General features: G+C 36.7%; 1 protein-coding gene across 2 annotated transcripts; it reads left to right on the top strand.

Annotated features, from left to right (window-relative positions):
• Positions 1-353: 353 nt before the first annotated feature.
• On the top strand, positions 354-12571 carry tbc1d31 (TBC1 domain family, member 31). 2 transcript variants are annotated; one of them, XM_051131024.1, is made up of 22 exons: positions 354-682; positions 761-907; positions 2821-2936; positions 3020-3198; positions 3286-3437; positions 3519-3678; positions 5009-5209; positions 5634-5801; positions 5972-6051; positions 6151-6297; positions 7385-7518; positions 7639-7772; positions 7908-8087; positions 8247-8479; positions 8581-8733; positions 8836-8971; positions 9105-9197; positions 9475-9615; positions 11136-11330; positions 11593-11713; positions 11927-12043; positions 12147-12571. In XM_051131024.1, exons 1-22 carry the CDS (start codon positions 609-611, stop codon positions 12290-12292), a joined length of 3207 nt encoding a protein of 1068 aa, XP_050986981.1. In that variant the 5' UTR covers positions 354-608; the 3' UTR covers positions 12293-12571. The 2 variants fall into 2 exon arrangements, with proteins under 2 accessions (XP_050986981.1, XP_050986980.1); XM_051131023.1 differs by having other exon boundaries at positions 11593-11746; positions 12147-12570.
• Positions 12572-13661: the final 1090 nt, after the last annotated feature.

Genomic DNA, 13661 nt, shown 5'->3' with positions numbered 1-13661 from the left:
GTTTTGGCTAAAAACCTCTCAAATTAAAGAAGGTCTGCATTCTAAATTAAAGTCCTTATTATGATATACTTTTAGACATTTCCTGTATTTTAAATGACCTTTGCTAATCACAAAATAAAGGGGGTCTTGTAATAACTATTAAATCAGTTGGTTAAATCAGAGGCCTTTCAATTTAAACAAGCGATTGAGTTAATTTACTTTTATATTTTATTAATTTATTTACATTATTGTGCGTGTGTGTGTATACACTATATATACAATACTTTTATGTTATCACATTAGGTCACGTGACATTTCCGTAAACTTACTTCAATACCCATAATGCCAACGTGTGTTTACATGCGTCACTTCCTCTAACTGAAACTTAAGTCTTGCTGCGTGGTCCTTTATTTTGATCCTCTAACAAATACTAGCATACACGTTTTTGAAACTAATAAAGTGAATCTCGAAATGAGATTAAGGTTTAAAAACCAGTATGTCAGACACTTGAATGAACTGATGGAAACCGTTTGCAGACGTTGAATTTCCCGCTGGGATGAGCTTGTGAGGCGGGAAGCTGTTTGTTGGAGTAACGTTAACGTTAGTTGGAGAGTCAGTCGACGCTAAACATGCAAGTTACAGATATCGGTTCCAGAGAAGATGGGAAAATATGGCACAGAAAATCAGTATCATCAAAATATGGGTAGGCTTGATATAACTAGCTCGGAGGAAACTTTTATGTAATGAGAAGAGATTCAGTAATGCGTTCATGTATTTCCAGCATCTTGGCGACTGTGATCCGAAACGCTTCTGCTCGTCAAACCAAGACGGTTCGATTCCTGCAAGTTGCTTTCGACACCACAGGAGAGTCGTTTCTTGCTGGTGATCATCATGGGAATATTTATGTGTTTGATATAAGCAGAAACAGGTATAGACTATATTTTCCCTGTTGTCTTTGCATACCTGTTCAGTTTGTTGTTACATCATATGTGACCCTGGACCACAAAACCAGTCATAAGTGTCAATTTTTCGAAATTGAGCTGAATAAATAAGCTTTCCATCGATGTATGGTTTGTTAGGACAGACAGTGTTGGGAAGGTTACTTTGGAAAAGTAATAGTCTACAGATTACAAGTTACTCTATTTAAAATGTAATAAGTAGTGTAACTTTTCTATTACTTTAAGTAATGTAACTTATTACTTTTGATTACTTTTCTAAATTTCTAATTGTTAATCATTTTAAAACATTTAAATTAGGCAGAGTTAACGTTACAGTAGCACTCAACACTGATTACTGTTAGACTTTAAAAATCCTTTATCACTTGAATTAAGATTATAATGAGTAAGAGATAATATACATCTTTATTTTGCAATAACAACTGGTGGATGTACATTATCCGACTTATAACACAGCTGCTTGCCACAAAAGTAAATAATCAGACATGAAACACTAGTTTGAGTTGAAATATTTAAATGCAAAGCTTCCATGAAGAAATCAGTTGCTAGCAAGTGGCAAGCTGACAGAATTAAGAAATTGTAAACATAATATTGAATTGAGTTTTAACACTTTATTAGCTAACCAAACGCAAAGCTTCCACCAAGAAAAACTATCACGCGTATAGCGCTGACTTAAGTTGCCCGGATGAGTCTGAGTTATTGGCTTTTACCAGTTGTTATTGGGGAATAACACACCTTGGAACGTCATGACTGACCAGTCAGAATCAAGCATTCCACAGAGCCATGTAATAATTTAATTTAAAGCACAGCCACCACAAATTCAGACTTAACAACTTGCTTTGAGATCATTCTTAGGTTAAATACAAATTTGAAATCATAACAAGAAATAGTTTAATAGCTATGATACTGGTTTTGAAATCAAATGTTTGCATAGTTATGACAGGAAACACTGGCATTTAACAATGCCTTGGAAAAAAACAATTAATCTTAAAAAATAAAGTATATGCATAAACCCAAATAGGAAATAAAACAGCTAAGAATAAGCATTTGTCCTATTTTAATCTGTATGTGGGTGTGTGTGAAAAAAATTCAGATGTAACCCCCTTTGTAATCATTAACATTTTCAAAAGTAACTGTAATTTAATTACACATTTTTTTCTTAGTAACTGTAACTAATTACAGGTACATTTATTTTGTAATTAAATTACGTAATTCCGTTACATGTAACTAGTTACTCCCCAACACTGAGGATAGAACAATATTTGGCCGATATACAACTATTTCAGTATATGGAATCTGAGGGTGCAAAAAAAAAATCTAAATATTGAGAAAATCGCCTTTTTAAGTTTTCCAAATTAATTTCTTTGCAATGCATATTACTAATCAAAAATTAAGTTTTGATATATTTGCAATAGGAAATGTACAAAATATCTTCATGGAACATGATCTTTACTTAATTGCCTAATGATTTTTGGCATAAAAGAAAAATCTATAATTTTGACCCATACAATGTATTTTTGGCTATTGCTACAAATATATCTCAGCGACTTAAGACTGGTTTTGTGTGGGTATGGGTCAAAATGATCATCAAAAATCATTAGGATATCAAAGTAATTTTTGATTAGTAATATGTATTTCTAAGAACTTCATTTGGACTTTACAGGCAGTTTTCCCAATTTTTTTCTGCACCCTCAGTTTCCAGATTTTCAAATAGTTGTATCTCAGCCTATTGTATTATCCTATTAACCATATATAAATGGAAAGCCTATTTATTCAGCTTTCAGATGTATAAATCTTAATTTAAAAAAACTGTTCCTTATGGCTTGCTTTGTGGTTCAAGGTCACATATGTTCTTGTATGTCTCTTAACGTTCATCATTTGACAGATTCAAGCTGGTCCAGAAAACAGGCCAAGCATGTACTGCTTTAGCGTTTAACTTGAGAAGAACCACAGAGTTCCTGGTTGCTCTGGCTGATTATTCCATTAAGTGCTTTGACAAAGGTAAGATACATTATTATAGTTGTATCACAAAGGCCTAAAAATGTTGAACTGTTCTTCTAAAAAGCATAAACTACTGTTTCCAGACACTAGACAGCTAGTGAGCTGGATGCGGGGACATGAAGGTGCCGTTTCTTCACTGTCCGTCCACAGTTCAGGCAGCTACGCCATCAGCACTTCCTCAGACACCGCTCAGCTCTGGAACCTCGATACCTTTCAGAGAAAAAGGAAGCTTAATGTTCGTCAATCAGTTGGCATACAAAAGGTTAGACGTCATTTATCTGTACATAAGCATCATGTTATAGTAACAGCTCTGCGTCAGTCCTTGATTTTTTTTCTTTTTCTTTTGTAGGTGTTCTTCCTCCCACACAGCAACACCATTCTCAGCTGCTTCAGTGACGACTCAATTTTTGCTTGGGAAAGCGACACTCTTTTTTGCAAGTATCAGTTGCCTGTTCCACAGGATGGGCCCAGAATACACTACAGGACATTTGCTGTTACACAGTAAGGCTGTTGACACTTGGACCCTAAATTGGTGAAGCACAAACTGGTGTGTTGTATGTAGTAATTTTTTTTTTTTGGTAGAGATGGGAAAACACTTGCTGCGGCTGGACGCTCCAACTTAGTCCATTTGTGGTGTCTGGACAGTCGACAGCTCTTGAGAGTAATACAAATGCCTCCAAAAGTCAAGACAGTACGATTTGTGGATTTCCTGCCAGATAGTTTTGATGCCGGATCCAACCAGGTACTGATTAGTAGTCTGTTAACCTAAAAACATATTTGTTATTAAAAACATAATTGTGACCCTTGACCACAAAACAAGTCATAAGTCACACTGGTATATTTGTAGCAATAGCCAACAATACATTGAACAATACAAATGACTGATTTTTCTTTTATACCAAAAATCATTAGGGTATTAAGTAAAGAACACGTTCCATGAAGATATTTTCCCACCGTAAATATATCAAAACTTTTATCAACAAATTTTTGATTAGTAATATGCATTGCTGAGAACTTCATCTGGACAACTTTAAAGGCGATTTTCTCTATATTTTGATTTGTTTTTCTTTTTTGCACCTTCAGATTCCAGATTTTCAAATAGTTGTATCTCGGCCAAATATTGTCCTATCCTAACAACTATACATCAGTGGAAGGCTTATTTATTCAGATGATGTATGAATCTCAGTTTCCAAAAATTGACTGGTTTTGTGGTCCAGGTTCACAATTATTCTAAATTGTATGCTTGATTTACTGTGTAATATGGAATCTTTAAAGACATTATCTGAAGAATTTTCTAACACTCAGTTATTAGTGAGGATGATAACAACTAATGAACTAGAAGAATTAGTTGACTTCCAGAATTAAAAAATCCTGATAATTTAATCACCCCTGTCTCTTCCAAAATATTCGTGTCTATCTTTCTTCAGTCGAAAAGAAATTAAGGTTTTTGAGAAAAGCATTCCAGGATTTTTCTGCATATAGTGGACGTCAGTGGGATCAACAGGTTGAAGGTCCAAATTGCCATTTCAGTGCAGCTTTAAAGGGCTCTACACAATCCCAGCCAAGGAGTGATTGGTCTTCCTCATCCTCATCTTGCACTAGCTCTGCGATGCGCGTCTGTGACGTGTAATCACATTGGAAAGGTAACTTGTGATTTGTTCTTCGTCTCTGTACTCAGGTTCAAAAAGGTAAGGTAGTGTGAAGAACTCCATCTCATTTTCTGCTCCAGCTTTAAAATGGTCCAACATTGTTGTTTGACCCTTATTCCTTGGCTGGGATCATGTAGAGCAATTTGAAGCTCCACTGAAACTGCAATTTGAACCTTCAACCCGTTGGCTCCCATTAAAGTCCACTATATGGAGAAAAATCCTGCAATGTTTTCCTCAAAGATCTTAATTTTTGACTGATGAACGAAAGACATGAACATCTCGGATGACATTGGAGTGAGTAAATTATCAGGAAACTTTTATTCTAGGAAGTGAACTAATCCTTTAACATGAAAAGTTTGCCCCTGTTATCAAGTTTATAAGTTTATTGTGGAAATAACTCGTACTGTAATATTCTCTCTTCAGATTCTGGGTGTTTTGAGCCAAGATGGCGTCATGCGCTTTATCAACATTCAGTCATGCAAGCAGCTCTTTGAAATTGGGTCCCATGAGGATGCCATCACGTTGGCAACCATTTGTCCTAAAGGCCACCATATTGTTGCTGTGATGGACAGTGGTGCTCTTAGAATCTATGATGTACGAAGTCTTACCCCAGAAATCAGTAAGGTAAAGTCAGATTTATTGTTCTGTTTCAGATAAATTCAGTTTGTTATATTAATCAAAGAACTGTGAAAAAATGTTCCACAAAAATTTAAAGCAGCACAAGAAATATTTCTTGAACAGCGAATCAGCATATTAGAATGATTTCTGGAAGAATGTGACTACTAGAGTAATGACTGCTGAAATTAAATAAAAAATATATAAAAATAGAAAATGGTTGTTTTTAATTGTAATAATAGTTAATATTTTAATAAATACAATAAAAAGTAATATTATGTTTAAATAAGTGCAGGCTTGTTGAGCATTAGAGACTTCTTTCAAAAACATAAAAAAAAAAAAAAAAATGTACCAACCCCTAACTTTTGAATGTTATGATATACATGTGTTAAAAATAATGTATACTTTTTTCTTTGTTTGTTTGTTTGTGTAGCCTCCCCAGCCTTTATTGAAACAGGTCACAAAAGGCAAAAGCAATGAGGGATCGGGTTTAAAAATCAAGGTTTATACTGGCACAAGTCAGCGTCCTGTGAAAACATCAGGGCGCAGAATCCAATCCAAAATTATCCCATCTGCTGTTTCTACAATGGATGACAAAGAGGTTCTGTTTACATTCAAATATTATTTTAATTTATTTATTTATTTGTGGGTTGGGTGCCTATGACACCTTCTGTATTGCATTAAGACATTCTCTTTTATGTAACAGCACACTTATGACCCAATTACTTATGACCCAATTATAATCACATCTAATTAATCTATTTTCTGTAGAATGACTTGCCTAATGGCCTTAATAAGAAAAGGCTACAAGCGTTACTAAGAGCATTTGGAGAATACCCTGCCAAATACAGGTAACATAATAAATGTGTCATAAGCAATACTATTTTATTGATTTAATGTGAAGCTGTAGTCTGTGTCTCTGCTTTATTTGTGTGTTTTTATTTTTTCAGGATGTTTATTTGGCGTTCTCTATTGCATCTCCCTGAGAACCATGCAGCGTTCAGCAGTCTGACTGACAAAGGCCTGCATTCTGCATACATATGCCTTCAGGAGCGTTACCCCATCAAAAGCCACAAACTACAGAGAGGCCTACAGAGGTGGGTGCAGCATCAATGCCTTAAAGGGTTAGTTCACCCAAAAATGAAAATTAGCCCATAATTTACTCACCCTCTCCAGACATCCTAGGTGTATATGATTTCCTACTTTCAGACCAATCCAATCGGAGTTGTATAAAAAAAATTATCCTGGCTTTTCCAAGCTTTATCATTGCATGGGTGGGTGTTTCTCTTGATCAGTCCAAAACAAGTCCAATAAAGTGCATCCATCCATCCATAATAAAAAGTGCCTCACACGGCTCCAGGGAATGAATAAAGGCCTCCTGTAGCGAATCGATGCGTTTTTGTAATAAAAGTATCCATATTTAAAACATAATAATCGCTTTAATCTAGCTTGCACCAGCTGGTTGTACCTGGAAGCAGCTCCAGCCAGATGACATAGGATGTCTGCGTTGCTCATGCGCTGGTGAGTCTTATGAAAAAGAAACGTTTGTTTACAGCAGCAGAAGAAACAAAGTTTCCTTACTTTAGCAAAGGAAAATCAGTTTCCTCTTGGTTTACATAGATGCCTGGAGGGTGAGTAAATTATGGGCTAATTTTCATTTTTGGGTGAACTAATCCTTTAATTTAATACATATAGATTTGCCCACTATAATGTTAAGTCAGTATCTTAAAGGTCAAGTTTAGCCAAAAATAAAAATTCTGTCATTAATTATTCACCCTAATGTCGTTCCAAACCGGTAAGACCTTCGTTCATCTTCGGAACACAAATTAAGATATTTTCTGACCCTCCACAGACAGCAAAGAAAACAAAAATCACAACTTTATTCAACAATTCTTCTTTAAGTCGCCGTCTTCCACCATTATTGAGAGTACCATGATGCATGGACGTGCATTTCTCTGCACGCAGTGCTACGGCAGCGGTTGTTTCCGAGCAGAGGAATGCACACGCATGTTCTTGGATTTCATCAAAAAATATCTTAAATTGTTTTCTGAAGATGAACGAAGGTCTTATGGGTTTGGAACGACATGAAGGTGAGTAATTAATGACAGAATTTTCATTTTTAGGTGATCTATCCCTTTAAATTACATTTAATTACATTTAATCCTTTCATTTCTGACCTGGTAGGGTGCTCTCTGCTCTTGCTCATTGGGCTGCCGTCTTTGGCGAGACTGATTATCTCCCTCTGCTGGCCTTCCCATTCGTCAAGCTGTTCCAGAACAATCCACTGATCTGCTTTGAAGTAGTGGCCACCGTCATTGGTATGTAGTGTGATACAGTAGTATGGTGTTGGGTGTTGTACCACTGGTCTCTTTGGCAGTGATTCAACAATTTGGTCCGTAGCTGAGAGACTTTAAGTGACTTGAATTGCTCTTTTACAGTGAACTGGTGCCAGCACTGGTTTGAGTACTTTCCCAACCCTCCCCTTAATGTGCTGAGTCTGGCTGAGAATGTGCTGGCCCATCATGATAAAGAGCTGCTGCAGCATTTTGTTGCCTGTGGCATTACCTCACAGGTAAAAGAAATTAACATGAGTGTTTATATCAGCATATAAGAGTGTTTATATTACATAGTTTTTGACTTTCAAAGAATTTAATCTTGAAACCAAAGATAAAGCGAATGCCCTACACACTGTGCTTTTTCTCTCCAGCTGTATGCGTGGCCTCTTCTGGAGACCCTGTTCTCTGAGGTTCTCATGAGAGAAGAGTGGCTGAAACTGTTTGACAATGTTTTCTCGAATCATCCCTCGTTTCTTCTAATGGCTGTGGTGGCGTATGTCACCTGCTGCAGAGCACCACTACTGCTTTGTACTGACAAGAAGGACTTTGAGGTATAACTTCAGACCTCAAAAATGTAATATTGTGAGATATGATGATGTAAAATCGTGAGGATTCTTTAAAAACATTAAAAATCTTCCTGTTCGAAAGCTTTTGACTGGTAGGGTAAATTGCATACATTTCTGGTTTTTTTTTTTTCTTCATCAATGTAGTACTTTTTCCATCATCGGAATAGCTTGGACATCAGTGCTATGCTGAAGGAAACCTATCGGTTGATGGACAGCACTCCTGCGGACATCCATCCCAGCTCTGTGCTGAGTGACTTTGAACCTCTGACACATGGCCAGTACCCAGTTTTCAACAAATACCCCACCTTCATAGTGGAGTACCAGTCCCAAGAACGTGACAGGATCCGGCAACAAGAAGTGGAATATCTAAGGGAGAGGTGCAGACTCTTTGTAAACTCTTTGTAATACTGATATGAATAGAGTATTTCATACTTGCAACACATTTTACAAATAAGTTTCTGCTTGTGTCTGTGTAAAGACAAGAGGTTCAGCAGCTGCATGCTGAAGCGGTCAGACAGCAGGCTGAGTTTGACGCCTGGTACAAACAACAGGAGCTGCTACTGCAAGGAGAAGAGCAACGTAGAAGGATCCTACAGGAAGAGGAGAGTAAACTTGCACAACAGAGAGCTAGGTGGGTCTCCCTCTGTCTGCCAGATTTCTTGTTAGTGATCTATTTCAGTGTTGCGGTTTCACACACGCTCACGGTTCACCTGACGTAACCTCCTCTGCTCAGATTGGCTGCTATGAAGCGTGAGCTGAAGGTGAAGGAGCTCAATCTGATTGATTCTGCTAGAAGACGTTTTCTTAAGCACCAGCAAGATCAGCGCAGGATACATCTCAAGAGACTTGATGATGAGATCCAGAGAAAGGTAGTCTTGTGTTGTTCATAGTATATGTTTTACAAATAGTAAATGTATTCAGAAAGGTTTTGAGTATTATTTAGAAAGACAAGAGTTGTGTAAAATTGTTTTTGCAGGTTCTTTACATGTTCATTGTTCTCAGATGGCGTTGCGAGATCAGGAGACAGCGGCCGCCGTTGAAGATATAGAAGTAAGACAGATGGAACTGGATGCCCAGAGACAACTGTTTGAACAGGTTGGCCCCTATAAAAATCTTTATTTATTTGTACGTCTGCCGTGTTGATGTACTAGGAGTGTCCAATCCTCCTTCTGGATGGCTATCATCATGCAGAGTTTAGCTGTAACCTGCCCAACACACCTACCAGAAAGTGTCATGCGTTCCTGAAGACCTTGATTAGCTGGTTTAGGTGTGTTTAATTAGGGTTAGAGTTAATTCTGCTGTAAGGTGGGCCTTCATGAGCAGGATTGGACACTCCTGAGATCATATCTAATCATTATGTTTTGGCTACTAGCAACTGGCCAAAGAGCAAGAGCGAGTGAGTCAAACGGTGAGAGCAGAAGTGGATACGAGGAGACGCAAGGCTGAGATAGAAGATTCCACATTTCAAAACCTCATTCAAACAGATGCACACATCAGCCAGAAAAACAAGAAGGTATCTCACTATAATTTTCATAGAGTGCATATAATTATCTTTGTCAGACATCTTACTCCACCCTGCTTCTGTTTCCTTTCTGCATTTCCTTTCTTTCTGCTTTAAGGATATGTTCACTTTAGGAATAAAGCATTTCCTGATAATTTGCTCAGCCCCATGTCATTCAAGATGTTCATGTCTTTCTGTCTTCAGTCGCAAAGAAATTTAGGTTTTTGAGGAAAACATTCCAGGGTTTTCTCCATATAGTGAACTTCTGTGGGTGGAAGGTCCAAATTGCAAGGGCTCTACACGATCCCAGCCGAGGAATAAGGGTCTTATCTAGTGAAACAATTGGCCATTTTCTGCAAAAAATACCACAAATGCTCATCTTGCACTAGCTCTACAATGTGTGTCTATATACGACCTCACACATTACATAATCATGTTGGAAAGGTCAACCTGACTACGTAATGCGTGAAGTCGAGCTAGAATAAAAGTAAAATAAATAAAACCATTAAGTTTTTGCCAAATAAAAAAAAAAAAATAAATCCTGGAATGTTCTCTCCAAAAGCCTTAATTTCTTTGGCAAGAAATTAAGACAAAGACATGAACATCTGAGTAAATTATCAGGAAATTTTTATTTTTATTCTTGGAAGTGAACTTATCCTTTAAAGGGGTCATCGGATGCTAAGTTCACTTTTACATGTTGTTTGAACATTAATGTGTGTTGGCAGTGTATGTACAAATCTACCCTATAATGATAAAAATCCATGCAGTGGTTTTTAATTAATCTATAAAAATAATACTCCTTTTTTAAATCAAGCCATTCTCAGATGCCTGTCGGTGTGGCGTCACACCAACAGGCTGCTCCCACGATAGTTGATTGACATGAGCGTTTTACCTCAGATCAGTTGTAACAGTCCCACCTCCATGTTTTGATGCTGGAGCAGGGATGTAAGTTAGACAAGAATTGAGCGATTGAGGTGTTGTGTTGCTGGATGTAATAATGAATGTAGTGGACGTCATTTACTCCCGACATCTGAGCTGCTGAAGATGCAGTGGATTATGTTTGTTTGTGAAGGGAATGCGCCTCCCGATCTACATATATCCGTCTATGTTCGTGCGAATCATTCGTGATCCAGCTTCACCTACAGCACAAGTGAGTATAAGGTTTGTTTATGAATCTTTGCGATCGCCTTTCCTAATAATGTCCTAGTTAGCAAGTTTAATGGCTAAACTCAGCTAAATGCGGCTAAAGTAAACAGGCTCGTCACTCCACAGAGAGAAGAGAGGGGTGGGGCAAGCAGAGCTCATTTGCATTTAAAGGAACAATCCCTCAGAATAAGATGATTTTTAGAGAGCTCATTTTGACAAGGTAAAAAGGGTGTTGTTTAACCAAAGTATATTATAGACTTTTCATTAAAACCCTAAAGAATCATATAAACTTGTGGAAAATGGGCATCCGATGACCCCTTTAACAGACTTATGTGTTGCAGTTGATAGTTGAATAGACTAATTTTGAAAAACTAAAATTTTTTCAGTTGCTCGAAGACACTCTGGCAGAGGTGGGACAGATGGAGGTGGATGCCGATTGGCAAGCCGAGGTGATTAAGCGATTGGAAAAAGCAGAGGAGAGGCAGGAGAAGCAAAGAGAACGACTTGTGAACCTCAGCACACAAACACGTGCTAAAGAGGAACAAGTAGTCCAGCTAATGCTGGAAGTGGAGGGAAAGCAGGTGAGAATTTACAGTAAATGTGCATCAGCTGAAACAGAAGTCACTTTTCAAACCAAGCAGCTTTCTGTTGGTCAGCGTGGTGAATCCACGTGACCAACTTAAAACCTGCTGTGAAATCTGTGTGGGAAAAACTTTCACCCTCATACAAAACTACCAATGACAGTGGTAAATGTGACTGCACATGCAGACAAAATTCATTAAAAATATTTAATTTCCTTTCAATACAACATGCAAAAATCCAATGACATTGTTTTGGTTTCAGTGGGATGATGTAGTAGCTAAACAAGCTAAACTGGAGGAGGAAAGACGGGCGGCCGCCACGGTTAACGCCCAGTGGAGGTCACTTATCTCTCAGGAAACAGATGAGACTGAGAAACATCATGGCAAGTTGCAAAAGAGTCTAGAGGATTCATTAAGTGAGTTTAGGCAAACACTTCTCACAAAATATAATAATGGATTTGATCGAAACATAATGTGATTACAGTTTTAAAATGACTTCCTTGTGAGGACACAGTCAGCTGAAAAAGTCTATTAAACTGGACATGTTAACAAGAGGTAATCATGTTATTTTTGTATGTCTGTGTGTCTGTTTGTAGATCATCAGAAGGAAAAGAGACTCAGATCTCCCTGCTCATCTAGAGGCCTGCTGCATAAGACTCAAAGTGAAACTACCAATGTTTCCTTGAGCAATCAGTCAGATGATTCTACTGGCTGTGAGTATTATTAGTGTAAACATTGAGCTTCACTGAGTTTCATAACCAAACATGATTTAATGATAGAAGCGATAAGGTTTCTCATGTGCACTGCTACTTATAGTTTCTTTAGATCGTGGCCGAGGGGAGCTTGACACTAAGGAAAGGGAGCTGATGCAGGAAATCAGAGAACTGAGGACGAAATTAGCTTCCAGAGCCAGAGCGACTGATTTCATCTCACCCTCAACCAGCTCTGTACACTCTCACTGACAGCACAGTCACCGCCAACACTGGCGCAGTGTGTGTGGAACCAGGCACGAGTTAAAGAGGATCTGAAAGAAAATTATTTTAGATCATATGAGAAGCCTGCTCAGTTTGTGTTTGCTTTGCAATGACGCAAATCTGGACATCTATTCGTTGATTTCAGATGTATTGTGATGAAGGTTTTAATATTTTGTAAATGTATTTTATTATTTGTATGTTTTTTTATATTTAAATGTCTTTTGTATAATCTTTTGTATTTAAAAATGAAAAATGATTTAGTGAATTTTCATTAAAAATCTGAAATATCATTTAACAGTTTTTAACTATTTATTTACTTTTTATTACATTTCATTTTACAGTATTTTAAAATTGAATGTGTTCCTGTAATGGGAAAGCTGATTTTAATGTTTTATAAAAGGTCTGATATGCCCATCACAGTTGCATTTATTTGATTAAAAAAATACAGCAAAATATATTGTGAAATATTAATAGAATTTAAAATAACTGTATTTAAATATATTTAACATAGTTATATATTTTAAGATGTAATTTACTCCTTTGACGGCAACACTGACTTTTTAGCAGCTATTACTTTGGTCTTCAGTGTCACATGATCCTTCAGAAATGATTCTAATATGCTGATTTGGTAATAGAGAAGCATTTCTTATTAATATCATACCAGATGATTGAAAACAGCTGCTTAATATTTTTCTGTAAACCGTGATACATTTTTCGAGATACTTTGATAGGACGATCAAAAGAACAGAATTCATTTGAAAAATAAATGTCTTGTGTAACATAATCGTCTTCACTGTCACTTATGCTAAATTTAATGTATCATTGCTAAATAACGGTATTATTTTCTCTAAAAAAAAAAAAAAAAAAAACTTTAATCAATTTAATGCTTTCTTGCTAAAGTATTATTTGTGACCCTGGACCGCAAGACCAGTCTTAAGTTGCTGGGGTATATTTGTAGCAATAGCCAAAAATACATTGTATGGGTCAAAATTATTGATTTTTATTTTATGCCAAAAATCATTAGGGAATTAAGTAAATATCATGTTCCATGAAGATATTTTGTACATTTCCTACTGTAAATATATCAAAACTTAATTGTTGATTAGTAATATGCATTGATAAGAAGTTCATTTGGACAACTTTAAAGGCGATTTTCTCAATATTTTGGTATTTTTGGACCCTCAGATTCCATATACTGAAACAGTTGTATCTCTGCCAAATATTGTCCTATCCTAATAAACTATGCATCAATGGAAAGCTTTTGAAAAATTGACCCTGACTGACCCTTTGTGGTCCAGGGTCACATTTTATTTAAAAAAACAACTAATTTTTGAAACATTTAATGCATCCTTGCTAA

This window comes from Labeo rohita, chromosome 16 (genome assembly GCF_022985175.1).
Source record: "Labeo rohita strain BAU-BD-2019 chromosome 16, IGBB_LRoh.1.0, whole genome shotgun sequence".
Classification (NCBI taxonomy): Eukaryota; Metazoa; Chordata; class Actinopteri; order Cypriniformes; family Cyprinidae; genus Labeo; species Labeo rohita.
The sequence above is the reverse complement of the archived record's forward strand: the minus strand, read 5'-3'. Positions and strand labels throughout refer to the sequence as shown.

Excerpts from the sequence above, each read along its gene's own strand:
- tbc1d31 (XM_051131023.1), top strand. The coding sequence starts at position 609 with ATGCAAGTTACAGATATCGGTTCCAGAGAAGATGGGAAAATATGGCAC. Across the intron at positions 2,937-3,019 it reads CATTAAGTGCTTTGACAAAG|ACACTAGACAGCTAGTGAGC; the intron begins GTAAGATACATT and ends TACTGTTTCCAG. Across the intron at positions 3,679-5,008 it reads TTGATGCCGGATCCAACCAG|ATTCTGGGTGTTTTGAGCCA; the intron begins GTACTGATTAGT and ends TTCTCTCTTCAG.